Source organism: Hyperoodon ampullatus, assembly GCF_949752795.1.
Source record: "Hyperoodon ampullatus genome assembly, chromosome: 5".
NCBI classification, from domain to species: Eukaryota; Metazoa; Chordata; class Mammalia; order Artiodactyla; family Ziphiidae; genus Hyperoodon; species Hyperoodon ampullatus.
This window is the reverse complement of record NC_136918.1, coordinates 71,560,111-71,585,197: the sequence shown is the minus strand read 5'-3', so window position 1 is coordinate 71,585,197 and position 25,087 is coordinate 71,560,111. Positions and strand designations below refer to the sequence as shown.

The window sequence follows — 25,087 nt, the reverse complement described above, 5'->3', positions numbered from 1 at the left end:
TCTATTTCCACCCCATCAACCTTTACTACCATTTCTTCTAATAATCATTGCCTACATTTTCTGAAACTGAGTTTTATACTTGAGAGTTTGCAAATTCCAGGGTGTGCTAAATGTCTGTAGTTTCCAGTGTGACTTTAAAAAGACTGGGCACTTTATTCAGACACTTTAGTGGCTGCTGTGTTGCCCTTCCAGTTGAGCCACTGGAGGCAGACATAAGGAAAAGACAGCAGACTCTCAACTACCTCTGATAAGAGAGGGGACAGTGACACAGAAAACTGAACATGCATTTACGTTTGTCTTTGGAGTGAACTTTGTATTTCTTTTGAATACGGGTGCCATAGACATGAAAACCTGTTAGTGAAAAATCAAGAGTTGTCTAGAGGTAATAAAACATGTAGGAACAATATAATGATCTCATAGCGCATCTCTGACTAGGCTTCAGCGAAGCTTTCAACTTTCCATAATGAATTAATCATTCTATATGGCACCACTGGGAGAAATTCCACCCTGACCCCATCAAACTGATGTGTCTCACTTGTACCCTATTCTGTTAGGATTGGTGGCCGTTGTAATCTTGTCCCAGAAAACAAGACTGCTGATGCTCTTTTTTATTCCACCCTTTTTTATTTCCACTAAGCTATTTTTGCTGCAGTCATTTACTGCCACGGGGATTTTTGCAGAAGATTAATAGTACTAATAAAATGAAGGACAAAGTGCCAAAGAGAGCATCTTGAAAGAATAGTCTGTAACCCTTTATGTGGTCAGGGCTAAAGACTCTAAAAAGGCATTACATTCTCCAGTTTGGGGTCAAAGCCAACTTCCACCTTCTTTGTTGAATTGTTCTGCAGCCTCTGGGCCCAGTACGTAATGTCTCTCTCCCTACCACTCTGGGGCTTCCCATCAAACTGGGAGCTTACAGAGGAATTGAGTTCATTCAATGACATCCTGACTGCTGCCTAGACCAGTTTTCAACTCCGGCTACCAATACAGTTGCATGGGAGCTTTTAAAAAATACCTGTGCCTGGGCACTTCCTCAGATCAACCAGACTAGAATCTCTGGGGTGGGGCAGGGCGTCAGCTCCCAGGTGGTCCTACTAACTGGGCCAGAGTTGAGGATAGCTGGCCTGGCTCGCCACCTGAGTTACTTGCCCATCAGATGGCTGGGTCCACCATGGAGGCTTTGAGCACCTAAGAGATTTGGATTCCCAGGCAGCATGCAGGAGGCACAACCAGAGAACAAGACAGATGCCACTTCTGGTGCCCAATTAAGAAACAAGTACCAGGTGGGGTGTTTGTCTTTCATCTAGCTTTAGTCCAACTGAAACTCAGAATTTTGCAGCATTTTTGACGTTTTAGTCTATTCATCACTCTCCATGTGTCGCTTCAGAATGATCTGTAATAAATAATAAGTCTTCCTGAGCTTTGTTGAGATGAGTAGACTGTTAGAATTGGCGCATTCCAATGTTAACTTTGGCTTTCACTGCCATCTCAGGAAAAGTCATTTATCTTCCTATGGAACTTTTGCTGCTTCAAATAGTATCTCCCGGGAAGATAAGAAGGAAAGTAACATTTAGTGAGCACCTGTTGTATGCTCGGTACTGTACTAGACACTTGGCATGTACTACTGAAATTGTTAAGGGTGTGGACTGTTGGAGTCACTCTGCCTGGGCTCACATCCCGGCTCAACCACCCCCTCCCCCTCCCCAGCAAATAAACTCAAATCAGAGTGGTCACGAGTTCCAAACGAGATCATGTCTATAAAGTGTGTAGCACAGCACCTGGCACAAGGTAAGTTCTCCAGAAAGTGTTCCATCGTTGTCTCGTTTAGTTCTCACAGCAATACTGGAGTGTAGGTATCAGTGTCTATTTTAGAGATGAACCGGGTCTCAAAGGTGAACCATAGCCACAGACATAATGAACGTCAGGTGTATCTGAAAGAAAATGAAAATACCTACCCTTCATGATTTTTTGAAAAATAAGAGATGATTTTAGAATGCTTTGCATAGGACATGTGAGATAGTTGATCTGCAAAACTCAAATCTGTGCTAGGTGTTGGAGAGGCAGTGATGAACAAGACAGAGAGATCCCCTGTCTTGGGGAGGGTAGGCTGAGCTCTCCACCCAGCCTTCAGGAATCATGAGGGGTTGTACACAGCCAACTTTTTGGCAGCACACTCTTCACTGCCATTAGGTACTTTTTCTTTCCTAGTTAACAGAAGGTTCTGATTTCTTCATAGTGAGTGATCCTTAAGGTTCTTGATTAACCACAAAATGATCAAAGATGGAGAGTCACCAGGAGGTTATCTTTGCTGCCCCAGGAGTTCCTTCTGGGCACACCCTCCCTTGCTTCCCCAAATCAGGGCCCCTGGTGCTAGCAGAAGGAGAAATAGATGCCATCACTGCCTTAAGATGGCAAATGCAAGTGTTATTTCTACCATAATGACTCCCTAGATCCAGGCCAAGCTGCCAGCCACCCTTCAGAATGTTCTCTCACTGTGTATATCAGTGTGGTGGCTGATGGGTACCCAGGTCACAGACTCATATAAAGGCCACAGATGGATTTATTCCTATTTACTCATTTCCAAGCAATGAATTAATGAAAAGAAAATCAGCAGGCAATTAAAGAGTTTATTGAACACTACTTCTCTGAGGATCACTTCTTCTCTGCTTTTCTTGAATTCATTCATTCAAACACTTAATAAGCCCCTCCTATGTACCAGGTTTTATGTAGTCTCTGGGGACACAGAGATTATCCCAAGATGTTAGTAGTTTTGAAAATGTCTCAAGAAGGGCTGTCCTCTGTGTTTGAGAACAATCCAAAGTATTGTTGACATAGCAGTATATTTTTTATATTTTTTGATCCCTCTGGTTATCTACATTTAACTTTCTATGTAGCATGTTAGGAAATTTCATTCCAACCTGTAAAATCAGACTATGTGTTTATAATACTGCCATTGCCTCAGTGCCAAAGCCTGGGAGCACCAGTGTCCAGATGAGGCTGCCAGGAGCTGTTCTGGGCTTCTTCCATACCACAATTAAGCTTTCAGTATAATATAAAATATCATTTCAAAGGTGAGTGACTCTATGTAGAATTTGAATTAAACGGAATCTCCTAAAACTAAAGATATACCAACATGGTTTTATGATTTAGTATTGCTCTGTTTTCTTCAACATGATAAATTTCTACATACAGTCACTGAAAGAGGAAGACCTTTGTGGCTTAGTTAGAAATAGAGAAAGAGTGCATAAAAAATTTCATACATAGTTATATGGAAAATGCTACAATACCTCCTAATTTTAATCTATAATGTCCTTTTCCTAATTTTCCATTAGGAAAAGGACATTATAGATTTAAAAGAAAAAGCTGAAATCATTAACAGCTACAGATAAAATAAGCTAATCTTTGTATGTAAATATATAAATCTACAGGGAAACATGGGAATTGGGTTAACTTGAGTGTAATAGGGTTGGGAACTTCTTAAAATCTTTAAGTTTTTGCTAAATTATCCCTTATATATTTCCTCAGTTTTAATTTCTCTACATTTCAAAAACTTCATAGTCAAAAAGCATGTGAAGCACTTTGTATTCCAACTTTGAGTTTTCATTAGTGATATTTAATACAATAAACATCATGAAACTCACAGCACAAGAGGGAGAATTTGAAAGGACTGTTACAAAATTTTTTCATTCTTTTTCACAATATATTATCCCTATCTTGTTTTCACTAAGAAAGTTTCTTTGCCTCGCCATGGAATTAAAATTTATTTCCCAGTATATCTTGATAGTCCTGTGAGCACAAACTGTCTTTTATGTACAGCTGCACCAGAGTTATTCAAAATTATTACTGTTTGGGGGAGAATAACTCACTGAACTATCAAAGAAATATATCCCTGCACAAAGATAAAGATTTGCCGTGAACTTTTTAAAGATAAAAGTAAGTGTAAAGGAGGTCACCTTGACTTTCAAACTTCTTGACAGTAGTGTTTTTCCAGAGAGTTCTTATTCATAGTAACTTACTATGGAAAGACAAGAGATAAAGCCAAAAATAAAAATAAAAATATGTATTTGAGCACATACTGTGTTTCAGGTCCCATGTTAGGAGTTCACAGAAAAAGAAAAAAAAATATGTATATACATACTTTCAACCTTAATGATTGATCCCATTTTAGAATAAGATATTGAAAATATCTGAATTTGTTTAAAAAAAACAGAAGTTGCCATTTAGTCCTAGTATCCCATAGTGTCTAATTTTATTCCAACAGTGTTATTCCACTTATGTTAAATATTCTATACATTTCTTTTTTTTAATTGAAGTATAGTTGACTTACAATATTATATTAGTTTGGGGTGTACAACATAGGGATTCAATATTTTTATAGATTATACCCCATTTAAAGTCATTATAAAATATTGGCCATAGTCCCTGTGCTATACAATATATCTATGTAGCTTATTTATTTCATACATAATGGTTTGTACCTCTTAATCCCCTACCCCTCTCTTGCCCCTCCTTTTTCTCCACTCCCCACTGGTAACCACTAGTTGGTTCTCTATATCTGTGAGTCTGTTTCTGTTTTGTTGTATTCATTTGTTTGTTTTATTTTTTAGATTCCACATATAAGTGATAAAATACAGTATTTATCTTTCTCTGTCCTACTTATTTCATTCAACATAATGCCTTCCAAGTCTATCCATGTTACTGCAGATGGCAAAATTTCATTCTTTTTTATGGCTGAGTAGTACTCCATTTGTGTGTGTATGTGTGTGTGTACACACACACATACACCACATCTTCTTTATCCATTCATCTGTTGATGGACACTTAGGTTGCTTCCATATCTTGGCTCTTGTAAATAATGCTGCTGTGAACATTGGGGTGCATATATTTTTCTGAATTAGTATTTTCATTTTCTTTGGATATATACCCAGGAGTGGAATTGCTGGATCATATAGTAGTTCTATTTCCAGTTTTTTGAGGAACCTACATGCTGTTTTCCACAGTGGATGTACCAATTTACATTTTCACCAACAGTGTGCTAGGGTTCTCTTTTCTCCACATCCTTGCCAACATTTTTTATTTATTGTCCTTTTGGCAATAGTCATTCCGACAGGTGTGAAGTGTGAAGTGGTATCTCATTGTGGTTTCAATTTGCATTTCCCTGATGATTAGTGATGCTGAGCATCTTTTCATGTGCCTATTGGCCATCTGTATATCTTCTTTGGGAAAATATCTATTCAGGTCTCCTGCCCATTTTTTAGTCAGCTTATTTGTTTTTCAGGGTTTATTTATAGTGAGTTGTATGAACTGTTTATATATTTTGGATATTAACCCCTTATCAGTCATATCATTTGCAAATATTTTCTCCCATTCTGTAGGTTTTTTTGTTTTGTTGATGGTTTCCTTTGCTGTGCAAAAGCTTTTAAGTTTAATTAGGTTCCGTTGTTTATTTTTCCTTTTGTTTCCTTTGCCTGAGGAGACAGATCCAAAAAAAATATTGCTAAGACCAGTGTCAAAGAGTGTTCTGCTTATGCTTTCTTCTAGCCGTTTTATGGTTTCTGGTCTTACATTTAGGTCTTTAATCCGTTTTGGATCTATTTTTTTATGTGGCTTGAGAAAATGTTCTGATTTTGTTCTTTTACATGTCCAGCTGTCCAGTTTTCCCAGCACCACTATTCTGTTCATTTCTTATAGGAGTGCTTCCAAAGAACAAAATGAATAAGGCACATTAATGATGCATGCTGGTTATAAGTGCCCTGGAAACTTTGTTGTAAGAAATAATTTTCAACATGTAAATATTAGTACAATAAAACATGAGAAATTTGACCAAGAAACTTATTAACAAAATGTAAACAGTGCCTCTGCCTCTTTTTCATGTTCAGGAAATAGGAAGAGTTGTAATTTGTTAGAATCCTTGTTTATCAATGGATTTCCCAGTAAAGCAATACGGATTTTTTTTTGAAACTTTCGCTTCTTATTATAAAAGTAGTAATATTCATTCCAATAGTGTGGGCAGAAAATTAAAACACCCTAGGAAGAAAAACTCATCAAAGAATTTTTTGGCTTTATTTTATTTAAACTTTTCATAACAGGCTAAAGGTGCTAAATCAACCAATTCAGGAGTCACACCTACATGAGGAAATGTAAGAAGCTTTAGCCATGGATTTACATTACTAGGTATCATTAATTCTAACATTTAAATTTGGGCAGTGGGTCATTGCTTTCTGGGGGAAGATTTAAGGCAGTGAAATTTCATTCCTATGCTATGTGCGCAGCAGCTCCTGAGGGGACTGTCAACCCTGGCATTCTGCTTTATAGAACAGAACTGCCTCTTCTAAACTTCTCCCCCAATCCTTCATCCTACTTCTGTTACTACACTGCCTTGTCTTTAAACTTTACTGATCAGATTAATGGAGAAACAAAACAAAGTGGTTCCAGGTAGATTTGCCCTGAAACAAATCTTAAGACAAAATGGAGCTAGCAGTATCCCTCGGAATTAAAAGTACATAAAACTTTAAGTCAAAGAAAGAAGGAAAATATCAAATATTTGTACATTCTCTATAAGGATCGTGAAGGATGTAATGTCAGTCCTAGACGTTTAACCCTCAAAACCGCCAGCCTTCAGACAAGTATTAGAAGAAGGTCCACAGGTTTTTCTGGAAGACCCAGCCAGCCAGCTCTACGTTGGCCTTACCTAATCTAAGACCAGGCTCCCCTCTGCCACTGCCTTGCCCACTGGTGCACTCTGCTCCTTCATACACCCAAGAATACACCCAAGAATTCCTTCAATGACAGGTACATCTCATTATGACTCCACTCTCAGTCCTGGCTCTTAAGGGTTTGAGAGCTTAAAGCCCAGGATGGCTCTGTGCATGAGGTCTCATGGGAAGACAAGATAAAACCTGTCCTCAGGTGGAAATGGGAGAATCTGGGAGCAGGGAGGTGGCCCAGAGGAGTGGCCTGTTCTTCATCCATAGACAAGGAAGTTTGTGGGCAGAAACAGATGTAAAGCTTATCATAAGGAAGGTTCAGTCAGGAGGCATTTGGCAGAGGGAAGAAAGTGGGAAGATTCATGAAAGCAAGATATTGTTACAAGCATTCAGAGCAAACGCTAGGCCATACCATTTTGTCTGGAGCAGAGTATGTGGGGGAGATGGGGAGGCATCATTACCAGAAAACAGCATGAGGCTGGGGGAGACCACGGCCTTGGAGATCCCACCACTAACCACCTGTGGAAAGTCATTTCCCTACCACTTCACTTCCTCATCTTTATATACATGGAATTCTTCAGGTCTTGCAGAGTTGCCTGTGAATGAGTATACTACTTGCACTTCCCTTGCCTGAGAGCCCACTTTTATTCTGCGTGGCCTTTACCACTTCCTTGCCTAGTTGCATTGCTATTTCAAGCTCTTTTATAAAGTGCAGGTGTGAAAGCAGCCCTTCATTGCCCCCCTCCCTGCCCAGAGTTTAAATAGTATTATTGGCTCTTGCAAGAAAAGGTAACCAAAGTAAAACAGTAAAGACTAGGCTGTTATCACTCCTGTTATCTCAGGCCAGATGCTCATTAGCAGTATACTAGTAACCAAAAAACGAGAGACCAGACTGCAGCTTGGATCCAATAATAAGGGCCAGGCTCGGTAGAAAACAAATACAAACCAGATATAAGAAAGAATGCTTTGTCTGTACCATTTGAAAAAGATAGAGCCTTGAGCTATGTCCCACATGCCCAGACATAGGTCTACATCCAGTTCTTCTACAGTGGCCACAATGGGGTTGCTCAGAATGTTGTTTTGCTACTTAGCCACTCACTCTGCTGCCTCCCCAGCAGGAGGACAGCTCCATTCCATGCCCTTCAAGAGGGCACCAAAGGCAATAAGCCAATTCTTCACCTCTGTCACCTGTCTATACATCTCAATCCCATTTTCTGAGACTTTCTCTCAGGCCAGATTTCTAGGTATCTGCTTTCTGTTTCTTTTGTTTTGATCCTGCATCAATATGAACATTAAGGTAACTGTGCAACTCACCTATCTTCCTGAAAGAACAGCAATCTTTCCATACCATACTGTGATTAAGAGTGCGACATTGGTTAAATCCTGGCTCCAACTCCACCAATTACTAGTTACTTGGACTCTGGGCAAGTAACTTAACCTCTGAAAATGGGAATGGTAAAGTAACAGCTGAGTAAAAGAATTAGAAAGGCAAGTCAGAGTGTAAAGAAAAGGAAGAGGTACTAAAATATCAGTATGTGAAGAGTCTAGAACTGTGGTCCTCCAGTTAGTCTTCGACAAAAAAGGCAAGAGTATACAATGGGGAAAAGAGAGTCTCTTCAGCAAATGACATTGGGAAAGTTAGACAGCCACATGTAAATCAATGAAGCTAGAACACACCCTCACACCATATACAAAAATAAATTCAAAATGGCTTAAAGACTTAAATATAAGACAATACACCATAAAACTCCTAGAACAGAACATAGGCAAAACATTCTCTGACATAAATCATACCAATGTTTTTAGGTCAGTCTCCCAGGGCAATAGAAATAAAAGCAAAAATAAACAAATGGGACCTAATCAAACTTATAAGTCTTTGCACAACATAAACAAAATGAAAAGACATTCTACGGACTGGGAGAAATATTTGCAAATGAAGTGACCAACAAGGGCTTAATTTCCAAAATATACAAACAGCTCCTACAATTCAATAACAACAACAACAACCAAACAACCCAATCGAAAAATGGGCAGAAGAACTAAATAGACCTTTCTCCAAAGAAGACATACAGATGGACAATAGGCACATGAAAAGATGCTCATCATTGCTAATTATTAGAGAAATGCGAATCAAAACTACAACGAGGTACCACCTCCCACCAGTCAGAATGGCCATCATTAAAAAGTCTACAAATAATAAATGCTGGAGAGGGTGTGGAGAAAAGGGAACCCTCTTACACTGTTGATGAGAATGTAAATCGGTGCACCCACTATGGAAAACAGTATGGAGTTTCCTCAAAAAACTAAAAATAGAGTTGCCATATGATCTAGCAATCCCACTCCTGGGCATATACCCAGACAAAACTATAATTCAAAAAGATGCATGCACCCCTATGTTCATAGCAGCACTGTTGACAATAGCCAAGACATGGAAACAACCTAAATGTCCATCAACAGATGAATGGATAAAGAAAATGTGATATAGATAGATATATATAGATATAGATACATATATTTTTATATATATATATATATATATATATATATATATACATACACACAATGGACTATTACTCAACCATTTAAAAGAATGACATAATGCCATTTGCAGCAACATGGATGGACCTAGAGATTATCATACTAAGCAAAATAAGTCAGAAAAAGAAAGACAAATACCATATGATATCACTTATATGTGGAATCTAAAATACGACAGAAATGAACATATCTACGAAACAGAAACAGACTCACAGACATAGAGAACAGACTTGTGGTTGCCAAGAAAGGGGCTTGTGGGAGGGAAGGATTAGGAGTTTGGGATTAGCAGATGCAAGCTACTATATATAGGATGGATAAACAAGATCCTACTACATAGCACAGGGAACTGTATTCAATATCCTGAGATAAACCATAATGGAAAAGAGTATGAAAAAATATATATGTGTATAACTGAGTCACTTTGCTGTACAGCAGAAAGTAACAACATTGTAAATCAACTATACTTCAATAAAGTTAAAAGAAATAGAACTATGGTCCTCAACCCTGGCTGCAATTAGGATTATCTGAAGATCTTTTAAGAATTCTGATGCTGGGGGTCCTGTTTCCAGAGATTCTGATTTAACTGGTCTGATGAGGGACCAGGTCAGCAGAGTCATTGAAAGCTCCCCAGTATATTCAAATGTGCATCCAGGCTTGAAAACCTCTGATCCAATGTAGTGAATCAGGGAAACAACCAACATGTTCTCATGTTAGAGACATTTCTTACAGGGCTGGATGCCTGAGTTTTTTTGTTTCGTTTATTTTCCTTACTTTTTTGGCTGCGTCGGGTCTTAGTTGTGGCACACAGGATCTTCGTTGAGGCCCGTGGGATCTTTTGTCACAGCTCACAGGCTTCTCTCTAGTTGTGGTGCATGGGCTACAGGGCGCATGGGCTCTGTAGTTTGCAGCACGTGGGCTCTCTTGTTGAGGTGCACAAGATCAATAGTTGTCGAGCACAGCCTTGGTTGCCCTGCGGCATGTGGGATCTCAGTTCCCCGACCAGGGATCGAACCCACATCCCTTGCATTGGAAGGTGGATTCTTTACCACTGGACTACCAGGGAAATCCCTGGACACCCAAATTTTTAAAGTGTTTATTTACTGATTCAGTGAATGATTATTAAACACCTACTATGTGCCAGGCTTCACTTCAGTGGCTAGAATTAAAGATTTAGATTAAACTTGGTCCCTCCCCTCAGGACAGATGCAGTCTGGTGAACAAGTCATATGTGAAAAAAAATTTAAGTAGTTACAATGCGATATGGTTGGAGTGGTAATAATGCTTTGTTCAAAGAGGTAGAATGGGATGAGTTCTTCACCCTTCAAAGCCCAGCCACAGAATCATGAAATCATAGAGATGAAGGAAGCTTAAGGTCCCTAATTTTCTGTGTGAGGAAACTTGAAATCAAGAGGTTGGGACTTCCCTAGGGTCATAGAGTTAATGGAACAGAGACCTACAGGAGAGGAAGTGTTAAGGAACTGGTCCAGCAGCACTGGACTCTGAGGCTGAAGTTCTGGGTCCTGAGGAATAAGTAGGATTTGGATGTAAGGACATGGGGAAGGGTTCCATTCTCAGAAGACTCAGCCCAGAGCTAAGAGGGGAAGTGCACACAGTGCACTTGGAATGTGCAAGGAATGCCCTGCCCCTGGTGTCAGGTAGTGGCCAACAGCTTAGCACTTTGTCCTCCAAGTCAACACTGATTTGGGCTTACACTCTGTTTCCTGCTTTCCATGAAATTTGGGGGGATGCTCTACACTCTTGTTTCCTGCTTTCCATGAAATTTGGGGGGGATGCTCCCACCCCCAGTTCTACTTCTCTCTGGGAATAATTCTATTAAAATGAGATGGTGAACACATTAATTTTGTGCAGTGTGTAGTCTAAGTTCACTGAGGTCTGGGGTTTGAATCTCCAGCCTTAAATTCTTCAGTGATGTAACAGATGAATAACTCTAAACACCAGTAGATTCTTGATCATTTGGTCAGCCTTGACTACATTAACCTGGAGTCAATGTGTGCTCTATTTACCAAACTTAAAAACTGTCAAATCCAGAGTGAAGTGTGTTGAATTGGCTCTCTACTCTCCCCTGGCTCTGACCTTGATGTTGTACTTGAAGTCTCACCTTCTCTCACACCCTACATTCTTTTAATCAGCAAATCTTATTGCCTCTCCTTCAAAATCTATCAGAAACTCAAGCACTTCTGACCGTCCTCACTACCACCACCTCAGACCAAACCACTGTCGTGTCTCACCTGGATTTACCACGACAGCCTCCTCACTGGTGCTGGTGCTTCAGCCTCAGCCTCAGAGGTGTGCCATCAACACCACAGCAGAGGTTCCTTTTCAAAGAGTGTCAGACTGTGTCACTTCTCTATTTAAAACTCCTCTCCAAGGTCCTTCTTATGATTGATACCACCCCATACAATCTGTTCCCCATTACCCCTCAGACCTCATCTTCTCTTCTCTGGCCACACTGGCTTCCTCATTGACCTTGAACATGCCAAGTAAGCCCCCTCCACATTGTTTTCCCCATTTTCCCCATTGAAACGTTCTTCCCCAAGGTAACAGCATGGCAAGCTCCTTTACTTTCTTTGGGTCTTTTCTCAAAAGCCACTTTCATTGTGAACCTTATCTGGCCACCCCATCTAAAATCTCAACCCCATCCCCTGACATTTTACCTACTGTAGCCCACCTTATAAACATGACTTTCTTTAACACTCATCAGTCAACTGCATTTTATATTTTATTTATTGATGAAATTAACATTCATAAATAAACACTATGTATTTAACTTATTTTTCTTATTATTTATTATTTATTATTATTCTGTCTTTCCTTTTAAATCTCCATGAGGGGAGAAATAATTTTCTCACTGTTGTATCCTGATAATTTAAGTACAAGGCCTGGCACATGTTAGACTCAAATAAATACTTGTTTAATAAAAGAATGAAGAAAAGTTAACTGTGGCATAATAAATATTATAATTGCATTTTTATATTGCCTTCTTGATAGTTATAAAAAATATATCCAAAACATAAACAAGTCAAACTACAGTATAGAAAAAGAAGTCACCAAATCTATAAACCTAAAATGATCCAAACCCTAATTGAGGGACATTCTATCAAGTACTTGATCAGTGCTCTTCAAAAGTGTCAGACAAGGAAAGACTGAGGAATGTCACAGATCAGAGGACACTAAGGAGACGTGAACATGAAATTCAATGTTGGGTCCTGCCTAGGATCCTGGAACAGAAAAAAGGGAAAATGAAATTCAAAACAAAGTCTGTAGTTTAGTTACTAGTACTGTACTAGTGTTCATTTCCCGGTTTTGATAATTGCACTATGGTGATGTGAGATGTTAAAGGGCCAGGGAGGTAGCCTACCTGCACAAACATTATTACTTCTGAATATCTAAATATGTCTTCATACAGGCAAGGGGATCATTTAAATGACATGCATGTTTACTTACGCTTAGCAAATACCCTGCAAACCACCACCAAGGTAATTAAGTAACCAAGATAGGTATGTGTGTGTGTGTCAAGGTAGTTTTCATTTTCTTTTTATGTTTCACCGATCATTTTCTATGCCCTGGTAGGTGTATGCCAAGGGCCTCAAACAGAGGTTTTCAAAGCATATATTTCTTGGTACATGAAGGAGTTTCATCAGAAGACACAATAACAGTTCAAAGTTCTCTTTATACTCCCTCTGCTTTTAAAAGGTTAGAAATAACAAGTGTCAGTTAAGTAAAATGATCTTCTAAATGACATCCCACTAATTTGAGATTTCACAGTGAAATAATCATATACCATCCTATGTCTCAAGCAGGTGTGTTCTTATTAGAGGGAGAGAAACGATCAAGGAAACTGCCACCAAAGGTTTTTGAGAATTGTATTAATTAATAAACCACGGTATATCTAGTGGAGGTGGGTAGTAGAGATAAAATCGTACAAGCAGAGTTCCCTTGTCTGGAAAGCTGCCACTTGATCCCTCTCCATCCTGAGGGAATATGTCCCATTTTTAAGTGACAACTCTTCCTCATGGGTGGCGGTGGGCCCTGCCTACACTGTGCCCTCACCCCCCAACCCCCAGGCCTTGCAGCCAGGGAGAAGGACCTTCCACCTGCCCTTCTCCGGGGGGGGCACTGCTGCGTGGGTACCAGGGGATGGGGAGAAACACATCAATCTCATAGGGACTAGAACTGAAGACTATTGATGAGCATTTTTCATGTTTCTATAAATCAAAATAAACGTTTATTTGGTGGGAAACTATCCCAGTATTTTGTACATTAATGATAGTCAAAAAGCCAATCCAATTCAATTTAACCAGATAATTACCAACCATCTACTAAGGACTCACTTTCATTCTAGGGCTGTGGAGGTAAGAAGATAAATGAAGTAAAATCCTAACCCTCAGATAGCTTACTCTCTAGTAAAGGATATAAAGTTTGTAAACAAGTAACTATAAAAGATATAAATAACAAATGTCTAAAGGGCCAAGGACGTAGCCTACCTAAACAAAGTAAGCTGAATGGAAGAATGACAAAATCCCCAGAAGGAACCAAACTCTTCATTTTTACTACATTATGGTGTAGGCATATAACTTAATGTAAATATATATGATAGCCATACTCTTTTTTTTTAGTAAAAAGGACTACAACTTTATTAAAAGTAAATAAATGTAACATATAATGTGTACAGATGGCACATGGTGCCAATTTTATCTGCAGATTTTATAGTATTCCAAAGTTCGCAAGTTACACATTTGCCACAGCCTTGGCTAAATCTTGAACTAGTGCAGAATTCAGCTGTGCTAGAGTGCTGATCTTAGTATGCTTAGACGTGGCATACTTGTTCTTGATAGTTGTGTGCTTTGTAAGCCCACGATTCACCATGACTATATTCTTAGCCAGGTGTTGCATAACAACAAGAAGGGATTCTTCAGTGTATGACAGGTAATGCTGTAGAGTTGGTGTCCATTCACCATTATCAAGAATTTTCAGTGCTAAGCAAAAAGCTCCCACTGCAATCTGAGAAGGAGGAAATTACACCATATGGTAGTTCAACATAGTTAGTTCCATCAGATATTTGGCCAAAGTATGTAGCTCAACATCAACCTCTCCAATCTTAGATGCTCTCCGAAGGAAATGCAGGGGTAGAGGGCGACCCAGACTAAAATTTAAAGCTCTCAGAATCTTCATTTCCATCTGTCTGATTTGGTACTTAGTGTAAGTGTTGTCAGTCACAAAGGCAAAGTCACCAATTTCTGGAGGGTACATTTCCTCATATTTGCTTGCAATAAACATGGCAGTGACACCAACCAGCTGCAGCATCTTCTTGGGCACACAATTATCCTGCATGAACCGATCAATAATGGAAACAGTCATGTACATGGTCTCCTGGAGTAACTGAATTTCATTTGAACCTGCACTAGCCAGTCAATTAGGATGGCTCTCATGTTTCCAGTGACTTCATGACCCAGTAGGTATTTTGGTCTGACTGCTTGCTCTTCCTCAAGTTGTCTCAGATAAGCATAGATATCTTTTACATATTCACTACAAAGGTTTGGATCCGCTCCATCTTCTGCATCCACGTCATTCACTGTAAGAATTACGTCAGAGAAAGCCTGACACACGTATTCTTCTGCAGGGGCACAGCCAGATGTTTCCATGGGGCTTGGAAAGGGAGTATCAACCAAAATAGGCTCAGGAGGAAGTTTCTGTTCTTTAACAGGCTAGGGTTCTGGCTCTGGCTCCAGATCCGGCTCCAGCTGGGGCTCTGGCACAGGTACAGGAGTCTTTTCCAGAGGTTTTGGTAGTTTTTTAGCAATAACTTTTCCAGCAGCTAAAGTTTTTGCTTCCTTTTTCAGGGGCAGTTTGGCCTGTGGCTCTTCACTGACTCTGTTACCGATGTCCCCAAGAGCTGTTCTTGGCCTCAGCCCGGGCTTAGAGGCTGCAACAGTGGCCACAGGCACGTACTTTGCGCCTGCCATACTGACCTTCAACTTACTTTCAGCATTAATGCTCATGTTCCTGGTGATCCAGAGAGCCATGGCTTCCTCTGCACCAGGCAGTAGCTCAGTGGGGAGAAGCAGAGCATGGAAGCCCCCGACCATCCAGGGACCTTGAACCCACCACAGGCCAACAGCCGTTCCTCCGCAGCACTGATACCCATATTCTATTTTATATTTAAACTTTTGATCTAAAACTGAAAAAGAAAAACATTTATTATTATTATTATCATTACCTTATAATTCATTACTGCTTTGACCTGACATCAGAAACCTAATGTCTTTTCTTCTGTACCAAAATGTCAGTCAGGCCCTGTGGTTTTCTCTGTGATGTATGGTATGCAGCCTTAAATATGTAAACTGGGGTTGGTAAGTAGTTTTTTCAGATTAATTTTGGAATAAAACTGCTCCTAAACATAAGCTCTTCCCAATGTGGATAGGAAGATTATTTCCTCCAAGATGGGTGTACAGTCCCAGCTTTCAATGTTGTCATAGTCTTCAATACCATTTTGTAGTACAGTTTGATAACTTCATAGCCCTGCATCTGTACTATCAAAAATTAATTAAGAAAGGTAAGCTAAATAATACTAGTTTATTTTCCTAAAGCGTGAAATCCAGTATTCAAAAGCCCCATTTCAGAGAATAAATTTCAGGCTACCATTTTCATATCTGGAAACTGACTGCAATGTTGGAAGATGAACCAAATTATTCTTTAACAAATGAATTTTCCAAAGACTTTGTTGTCAGTACTGAGAGAAGCAAATGAGACATTTGTGCAAATACTTCTGAATGCCCCAATAGAAAAATATTCACAAGGTGTTGATGAGGTATGATGTCAGCAAGAAGCTTGGGACTTTGAGCCAATCTTTGCTGCTAAGTGGAAATGGGACTATTTCCTTTGATGTCATGAACAGTTAAAAAAAAATTCTCTCCAACATCACAGCACAAGTAAGCCAGCAAATTCATTAAGCAAACACTGACCTGATTTTGCTCCAAGATGTAGAAGAATAGCTGATTCATGATATTAATTAGTGAATCCATGGCCTGTTTCGTTTTAGCCCAGAGCAATTCCTGATGAATGAGGAAATTAATGGATTTATTCATAGTGCCCCTACAAAATACTGTCACCTCTGATCTGTCACTTTATGGGTCCAAGGTCAGCCCCACCCTTTGTGAGAACCTGATCTGTAGTAACACTTACAATTTGGAACAGTGCCTTCTATATCCAGTGGTCTGAGACCCTTCTCATCACAAAGTAATTTTGCCTTGCAGAGACTTCTTGTTCAAAAATTCTTTGACCCCTCCAAGATTCTCAAAACATCACAAATAAATATAGCTAACAGTGTGCTGTTATTTATATCTGTGTGCTCATTTGCTGCAATAGAAGATGCCACCAATAATTTAACTTATCCTGAAAGTTCTCAGCCATATTTTTTTTAATTAATTAATTTATTTATTTTTTGGCTGTGTTGGGTCTTCGTTTCTGTGCGAGGGCTTTCTCTAGTTGTGGCAAGCAGGGACCACTCTTCATCGCGGTGCGCGGGCCTCTCACTATCGTGGCCTCTCGTTGCAGAGCACAGGCTCCAGACGCTCAGGCTCGGTAGTTGTGGCTCACGGGCCTAGTTGCTCCGTGGCATATGGGATCTTCCCAGACCAGGGCTCAAACCCGTGTCCCCTGCATTGGCAGGCAGATTCTCAACCACTGCGCCACCAGGGAAGCCCTCAGCCGTATTTTTAACATGCTGAGCAACAATGTTTCTGATTATACGAACATTTGCAAGTGTTTGTTTATGCTCTGGACACAATTTCTGCTACATTCAAAAGAAACTCTTTTATAAAAGTGTTGTCTGTAAAAAGGTTTAGATGCCAAGGCAATTTTTTCACTTAATAGAGAACTGCATTTCACAGCAGATCATTTGTTTTATTCTCATTCAAAACAAATGCTGCCATTTCTTCAGTCCATTAAGTTTCCCAACGCCCATCTTTTCTGTGTACCAGTCATGGCTTGTTTAATTATAGTGCCGTAAGTTGTAATTTTTCTGTTGTAAATATTTTTTGTTTGGATATTCTTCACATACACCAAAAAAAAAGTGCACCCCTATTTTTTCTTGAAATACTAAACTTTGTTTTTTAGGAGATGCACAAGTCCATTTTTCTCTAAATTTTACAATAAGAAAAATAGCAGTAAACACATGGTACTAAATAACAACTGCCAATTGACTTCAGTGTTGGAAATACAAAGGAAAGTGTGTGACCTTTGACTAAACAGGGAGGGTATAGCCCTTCCACAGAGGGCATTGCCCCTCAGATTTAGGGGATGTCTGCTGTGTGGGGACACTGATCCTCTGTTGTTAAGAGAAGCTAGAAATCAGACTTTTAAAAGAAATACCTCGGGCTTCCCTGGTGGCGCAGTGGTTGAGAGTCCGCCTGCCGCTGCAGGGGACACGGGTTCGTGCCTGGTCCGGGAAGATCCCACATGCCACGGAGCGGCTGGGCCCGTGAGCCATGGCCTCTGAGCCTGCGCGTCCGGAGCCTGTGCTCCACAACAGGAGAGGCCACAGCAGTGAGAGGCCCGCGTACCGCAAAAAAAAAAAAAAAGTAAAAGAAATATCTCCTAAGATTAAGGAGATTAATCTCTTAAGTTATCAAAATGTTGATAACTTATTCCAAGTTTATTAAAATATCATGTGGGTCAACATTGTTCTTGCCAGGCAAAACAAGTCTGCAAGCTGAGTGCAATCTGTAAGCCACCCATTTACAACCTCTGGGGATGTAGAGTGTAACAGTAAAATAACCTATATTCTACCTCTGTTTAGTCCCTGAGAACTAAGAAGAAAACAGGTACAGTTACATCAACATGCTTCTATGGAATATGAATCCAAGTGCCATAATTAATTTGGAAGCTTACTGATGAGGCAGCAAAATGCAGTGGAAAGGAAGCCCAGCATGTGCAGGAATCCCGAGTGTATCACTTATTAGCTTGGTTGATGTTAGAGTCCTCATCTGGAAATTGGGATAATAAAATTGCCTTGTAAGTTTGTCAAAATTATTAGAGATGAAAGTATACAAGTTTCTCAGTGTAATGTTGGCATTTGGAAGATGTTCCATAAACAGTAGCTATCCTGTTATTACACACCACAAAACGTAAGTTTCCAACCATATTTCTTCGTTGCCCCCACAAACACGAATGGTGTCCAGCCACCTCCTGCCACCCCTCCCTCTCCACATCATGTTTCACTCCTTGGGGCAGGAGCCCACGCCGCGGCTCATCAGCCCACTCAAGTTTTCTACTTGCCTTGCCCATGCTCTTACCTGTACCTGGAATGCCTGTCCCTCCCCTCTTCATTCAGCTCCTTCCTTTGCAACTCAACCAAAGTGTCACCTATTCTGGGAAGTCTTTCTTGAGGGCCACCTCCAGTCTGAATAGAGCACTCCCTCCCTTCCTGCCTTGTGTTTGCCTCCGTCATAGCATTTGTCGATAGTATTGTCAACTGTGAGCTCCTGAGACAGAGGAGCTGAGGCAGTCACCTCACTGTCCTGAGCACCTGGGTGCAGTGTCTTCGCCTGGCATGTAATTATGGCTCAAAAAAAAAAAAAAAAGATCAAGGAGAGAATTATGAATACGAATGAGGTGACTATAGACTGGAGTGGAAACAGCCCACTCCGTGTCTGCTTCCCTCTTGTTTTACAAATGCAAATCTTTGGCTACTGGTTATGCCTCTCCTCCTTGCCTTCCCAAACCTCACACTGGCTACTGCCTCTACCCCACCCCGAAACCAATGGCAATTTCCATTCTGGAGTAGCAGGTCATAAGAGAGAAGATGCTTAAGTGTCATCTCCTGGGGCTTGGAAGTGGGGACTGGAAGGACCCCTGAGAGGGTTCCTTTTGAAAGGGAATAGAGAACACAAAATAGAGTCCCTCACTGGAGGCAAAGAAAGGGAGAAATGTGACCCAAGGTCTTACCTTCATTTTCAGAACTGATAACTTCTTAGCTAAGCTGGAGCAAGAATGGGTGTGCACCGAAGTGGGCTTGGGGCTTCTTGCACAGCAGCATACATGGTCCTACGTCAGAAGAAAAAGAATTTAGTAGACAGGGCTGCCATTAGCATATACTGGGCCTTTGAATGAAGAAAAGGCATCCGGAGGGATGCAGAGGAATACAGATCCCTGTTGGGGAACTTAGTGACAGGAGGAGGATGGGCAGGACTTCAGCCCCCAAGTGCCCCTCATCCAAGTACCTTCATGAACAACCTACTGAAGTAGCCCTGATGTAAGAAAAAGTGTTTCCCTTAATGTGCAATATTAGAAAAATGATTATGAATCACATGCAAATATTTATTCTTTTCCAGGAACATGGGTGACATTTGGAGGTCAAATTTCAGATGAGGTGAGTTACTTTTGGCTTCCATTATGCTGATTGGAGAAAATGCAGAGCAAACTATTTTACAGTACAGTTCCTGGGATTCTGGCATTTTACAAGGATAATAGTTTAATCACAGGAAATGGCTAAGACTGACTTAAAGATTATTTTCCATTTTATCTTGCTGCTTGTATTTTTCACATTTAGACTATTAATAACCCTTGAAGCTGTCAATCTATTGTAAGTGCAGTGCAGCCTCAATAATTAGAGAACAAACCAGTTTGGAATTAATATTTAGTAACTTAATGAAAATTTTATTGCTGGTGTGTGTGTTTTGTGTGTTTTAGCTTCACCTAGAGTGACCAACAAGTCCCAGTTTGCATCGTTTCCATTTTAATATCTCTCAGTCTTGGAAAAACTGGGACAGTTGGTCACCCTGGCTTGGGCAAGTTAATGCAACCTCTCTGTTCCTCATTTTCTCATATGCAAAGTGGGATGATAATGTTGACCTTGAAGATCTGTTGAAAAGATTAACCATGTAGGGTAGCAAACACACAATAAATGGGACCTATAATAATTGTATTTACTACAAAACTCCTTTAAACCTTCATTTACACATTCAGAGCAGTGCTTACCAAAGTAATATTCTTACCATTGCCTTTAACGATTACCTTCATGGCTTAAGTGAGCTATGCAGGCATTGAGTACCAACAGCTTCCCTGAGGAAACCCCCTCAGGTCCCTCCAAGCCTTTCTTGCCTTCCTCCATACCACTGAGGAGTCAGGGATAGTGTATTTGAGTGGATACACTCAGTGGGATCCAGCTCACTCTGCATTAACAATAGATTCGTTAACATTTCCCTTTACCAACAATTGCCACATCTGTAAAACACAGATGATGGCCCCTAAGATTAATGAAGGGCTCAGCCTGGTGCCTGGCCCAGGATAAGCCCTTTATAAGGGTAGTTCTTACTATCATTCCTAAGGAGATGCTTGGGGAGATAAAGGGTCTTTTCCACAACTCGCAAGGTCACCATGTTATTTAATAGATCCATAGGAAGGAGTCTTATCTGCATATTTTTATCTGTCTGAATTTCTGTTCCCAGTATTGGGCATAGGTCACCACAGAGAGCTTGTTGCAGAGGGGAGTCCTTGGGAAGCAGACGACTGGTGGAAATTAGCATGCAGAACAGTTATCAGGAAGTCGGGCCATGATGCAGTCTCAGCAATGACCTCAGCTGACCCCATGGGGAGCTCTGAAGCTCAGATGGCCCTGCAGGGTTGTTCCAAGTTGGGGCAAGAGGAGTTGAGTGTTTATATCCCTTGTATGACCAGTCGTTGGATAGAGGCAGCCCTGGGAGACAGGTCTGACCTTGGGGTAGGTGACTCGCTTTAGCCAGGTGCCTTCTGATGGCAGCATTCCTACGAGCTGGGGGAATAAGTCCTTGAGCTCTGAAGGAGGACCAGGGTGGTCATCACAGGGTCCACTCCAGGGCCCTCTGACTGGCATCAGGAAGGGTGAGTTGAGGAGGCACAGAGGCAAATCCACAGGTATCAAAGCAATGGCTGCAGACTTTAATCAGATGCACAGTAAATGACAAGGAAGGAAGGAGGTCTAAAGTTAATAATCCCCTGTATCTAGCATGTGTGTAACCTTTTACTGCCTGGTATGGTTTTTGGAGCAGAGAAAGACAAATACATCTTCCCTTTTGGAGCAGAAGGATCAACTGTAAGCATATTATTTCCCCCTTCATCTTTGCCCTCCCCTTGACAGTGTCTCCTTTCTGCTGCAGTGAGCCCAGCTTGCCCAGGTCAGAGTATGCAGGGCTGGCCTCTGAAATAAATCATTTCAAAATTATGATTCTAAAAACTACACAGTAAAGCTGTTGTGAATGACTGCAGAGGCTCTCACATCAAACGCAGACCAAATAGCAATTGTCCTTCCCAAGAGCAGCTGTGGCTTCCCCCCAGGGCCTGGCAGAGAGACTGCCAGCAAGGAGGAATGAAGGCACAGCCAGACCACAGTCACACCCATGGCTGAATTGATGGAGCTCAACTATTTCCATGTGGCAACGTAGGCACAAAGCAGATACAAATATGGGATCCTGGGATGAGCACACTGTAATGTGCTGAGTGACATAATCATTAGTGCCACCTTGGGAGGTGGTGATGTCCCCATTACTGGGAGAGTTCAACCATTTATTGAATAGCCACTTGGCAGGAATATTATCGAAAGGGTTCAAACTGGAAACTAGATAACTCTGTGAGGTACCTCCCAAAGATGATTTGGCTTCATCATAAAACCAAGATAGATGTTACTCACGTGAATTATAATATTTTAAAATAATGATAAGAGTATATTACCATCTTATAGCACTTAATTTTTGGAGTTTTATTTATGTTTTCTCATCTGTGACATAGTTAAGCTTCCTTCATTTGCAGGTAACAGTAAACTCAACTGAAATTGGCTTAACCAATAAGGGAAAAAAATATTTTTACTTTTAAATTAGAAGTGCAGAGATAGAGCAGGCTTCCAGGTTGACTCATTCAGAGCCTCCACTCTATTTCCTAGTGATTCTCCTGACCCTGTGTTCCTTCGTATATCAACTTCATCCTCAGGTAGCAGCAGGAATTCTAGACCTCAGTTAGAATAGTAACTCCAGGGAAAGAGTGTCGCTTCTAGAAACTCTGCAAGCAAGTGTTCCCAGAAGTCCTCAGCCAATCTCCTCTCACATCTCATTGGCCCAGATGTGTCACATGACCTTCCCTGAACCATGTCAGGCCCACCAGGCCCCCCTTAGAGGGAGGTAAGGTCAGCTTCCCCTGAGACCTGTGGGCTCCCTAGGGGGCCTGAACAGAATCATCCTCATTTTACAGATAAAGAAACTAAAACACAGAGAGGTCAAATGATTTGCCCATGTTTATGTATCCAGTAAGTGGTACACTCAAGGCCGGACACTGATCTTCTGACTTAGTTCAGTGATTTCTTTTCATTATTCCACATTCGGATCTTCAAATCCCATGATTGGGAAACATCTCAGCAATCATTTAGTTCAATTCTCCATTCAGAATTCTCCATCTTATCTTAAAATTTCTCCCTAGATAAGATTTATTATACACATTTCCCAATCATAATCTACTAGTATGTCATGTGACATAACACAAGGATGATACACAATACAAGCAAGCAAAATAATTTCTAAAATATAGGGCATGGGACTTCCCTGGTGGTCCAATGGTTAAGACTCCATGCTTCCACTGTATGGGGCATGGGGTCGATCCCTGGTCAGGGAACTAGGATCCCACATACTGCACGGGCCAGCCAAAAATATTTTAAAAATTTAAAAATATATATATATGACAGTCATGATGGAAAAACTATACTGTTTTTAACTTTTAACTTCTACTTAAGAGAAATGTCATAACAGTAGCAAACTTAAAGCAGTAATAACATTTTTGCTGCTATTATTCTAAAGGATTTGCATGGAGTCCATTGTGCTAGCCTGACAATTTTCTTGGTATGCCAATTTAAAAAACAACAGGAAAAGAGTTTATCTTGGAAATGCTGATGAAGCACCTTTAGCCCACAATGAAAAACATGATGGAAAAATCAATTTCAAATATTTGTGAGGTGTGTAATTTTTCAGTTGCCTAATAAGTCTATCAGCAAAATGAAAAAAATGTCCTTTCTCCAGTGTTGCTTATGGTTGTCCCTCCAGAGCCATCCCTCAAGGTGTGGTTTACAGCGATTCCCTGTGCTCTTCTCTCGCACTTGCCACTTGTGTTCAGCAGCACGCAGGAAGGAGCAAGGAGCTTGGAGGTCTTAGGCTGACCTGTGAGGCGCCGGTGCACTCACCCCCTCCTCTCCATGTAGTGTCAGTGCGGCTGGTGGTCGTTCTGTGATGGTGCCTGGGGTTGTGCGTGGCAGGAGCTTTCCAACAGTCCCAGCTCCATGTAACTTTTGGTTCATCAGTACAGTCTGCTAAGCCTCCAGGGAAAAAAGTCACAAGCTTTTAGGTCAGGAGTCACCCAGCTGCCAGAACCTACTGTCTTGGGGAAAAGAGAAAGAAGAGAAATGAAGTCACCAGGGATATAAATGACCCTCTTGGTCAGTGAGATTGCAATGCCACAGAGCATGTTGTCAAACCACGTCTTCCAAGCAGAGTGAGAAACACAAGTCTCTCCATCTCACTGTGTTCCTGGTGGCTGACTTATCCCAGCGCTGAAGGAAATCCCTCAGTACCCAGTATAGGTCTGAGGGAAGGGATACTTTTACCCTATTCAGGCCGGTTGAATCTTCTTTTTTCTTCCTTTCTTTAATACAACTGAGAAAAACAAGAATGGTCAGTGAAATTTCCATGTTCATAAAGACAACCAGAGGATTCCAAGTTGCTTCACAGCTTTAGAAAGTATTTGGCTTTTACGACTGACCTTTTTTTTTTTAACATCTTTATTGGAGTATAATTGCTTTACAATGTTGTGTTAGTTTCTACTGTATAACAAAGTGAATCAGCTATAGGTATACATATATCCCTATATCCCCTCCCTCTTGCGTTTCCCTCCCACCTTCCCTATCCCACCCCTCTAGGTGGTCACAAAGCACCGAGCTGATCTCCCTGTGCTATGTAGCTGCTTCCCACTAGCTATCTATTTTACATTTGGTAGTGTGTATATAAGTCCATGCCACTCTCTCACTTCATCCCAGCTTACCCTTCCCCCTCCCCGTGACCTTTGCATCCTCTTGCAGGTTGCTGAACGGCTGATGACAATTGCCTACGAGAGTGGAGTGAATCTCTTTGATACGGCTGAGGTCTACGCTGCTGGAAAGTAAGTCAGTGCCTGATGTGTCTCTCAGGTGTCATTTCTGGAACCAAGAGACTCTGCCCAGACCATTGCTGACAAGGGTTTGTCCTCACCACACATGTTGATGCCGCTGCTTTTCTCCCTCCCTCTCCCACCATCACCAGAACTGGGGCTATTGACCATCTCTGGGCCCCTCTGCCTACCTCTGGTCCCTATATGAAGAATGGACTGGAAACAATTGCCACATGAGGGGCAGAGGTGGTTGAGATCAGAGTGGTGGCAGTGGAGATCTATAAGTATTAGCTGAATGTAATTAACATAAGTGAGCAGATTCCAGCGTGGTGTTCCAAAGCTAGTCTCATAATTTAATAACCACACCTCGTAGTTCCTCAACCCCGAGGGAAATGGACACATTCTCTCTGCAGGGAAGCAGGGACTGCTTTTCCTGTTTGCAGGCCTGTCCCTCCACCGGGCATTACAGGTAAATCAGAGATTAAAGAAGGGACTCCCAAAGATGCCAAGAAACCCAATATCTTTTATAAGAGGACATTTCAGACCCCATTCTAAGGACAGAGAGCGCTGCAAAGAGGCCTTGCTTCTTTTGCTGGAGAAGTCACAACTAGCTATAATCTTCTTATGGACCTGAGAGCAGGTTTGGGGCTCTAGGACAGGGCTCA

The 25,087-nt window shown here is 41.0% G+C and overlaps 2 protein-coding genes across 7 annotated transcripts in view; one reads left to right on the top strand and one right to left on the bottom strand.

The window, feature by feature from the left end:
• Positions 1 to 25,087, top strand: part of KCNAB1 (potassium voltage-gated channel subfamily A regulatory beta subunit 1) — a gene marked incomplete at both ends in the record, with an annotated part of 412,699 nt that overhangs the window by 314,495 nt on the left and 73,117 nt on the right. For all 6 annotated transcript variants that reach the window (XM_079704949.1, XM_079704946.1, XM_079704947.1 and 3 more), the window contains 2 exons: positions 19,598 to 19,635; positions 24,355 to 24,434. In XM_079704949.1, coding sequence (XP_079561075.1) covers positions 19,598 to 19,635; positions 24,355 to 24,434 — 118 coding nt within the window. The remainder of the gene's footprint in view (positions 1 to 19,597; positions 19,636 to 24,354; positions 24,435 to 25,087) is intronic.
• On the bottom strand, positions 13,995 to 15,289 carry LOC307053981 (G2/mitotic-specific cyclin-B1-like; the record flags this gene model as incomplete). Its single annotated transcript, XM_079705469.1, is given in 4 exon segments — positions 13,995 to 14,282; positions 14,286 to 14,645; positions 14,651 to 14,971; positions 14,975 to 15,289. Coding segments are annotated over 4 exon segments (1,284 nt in total).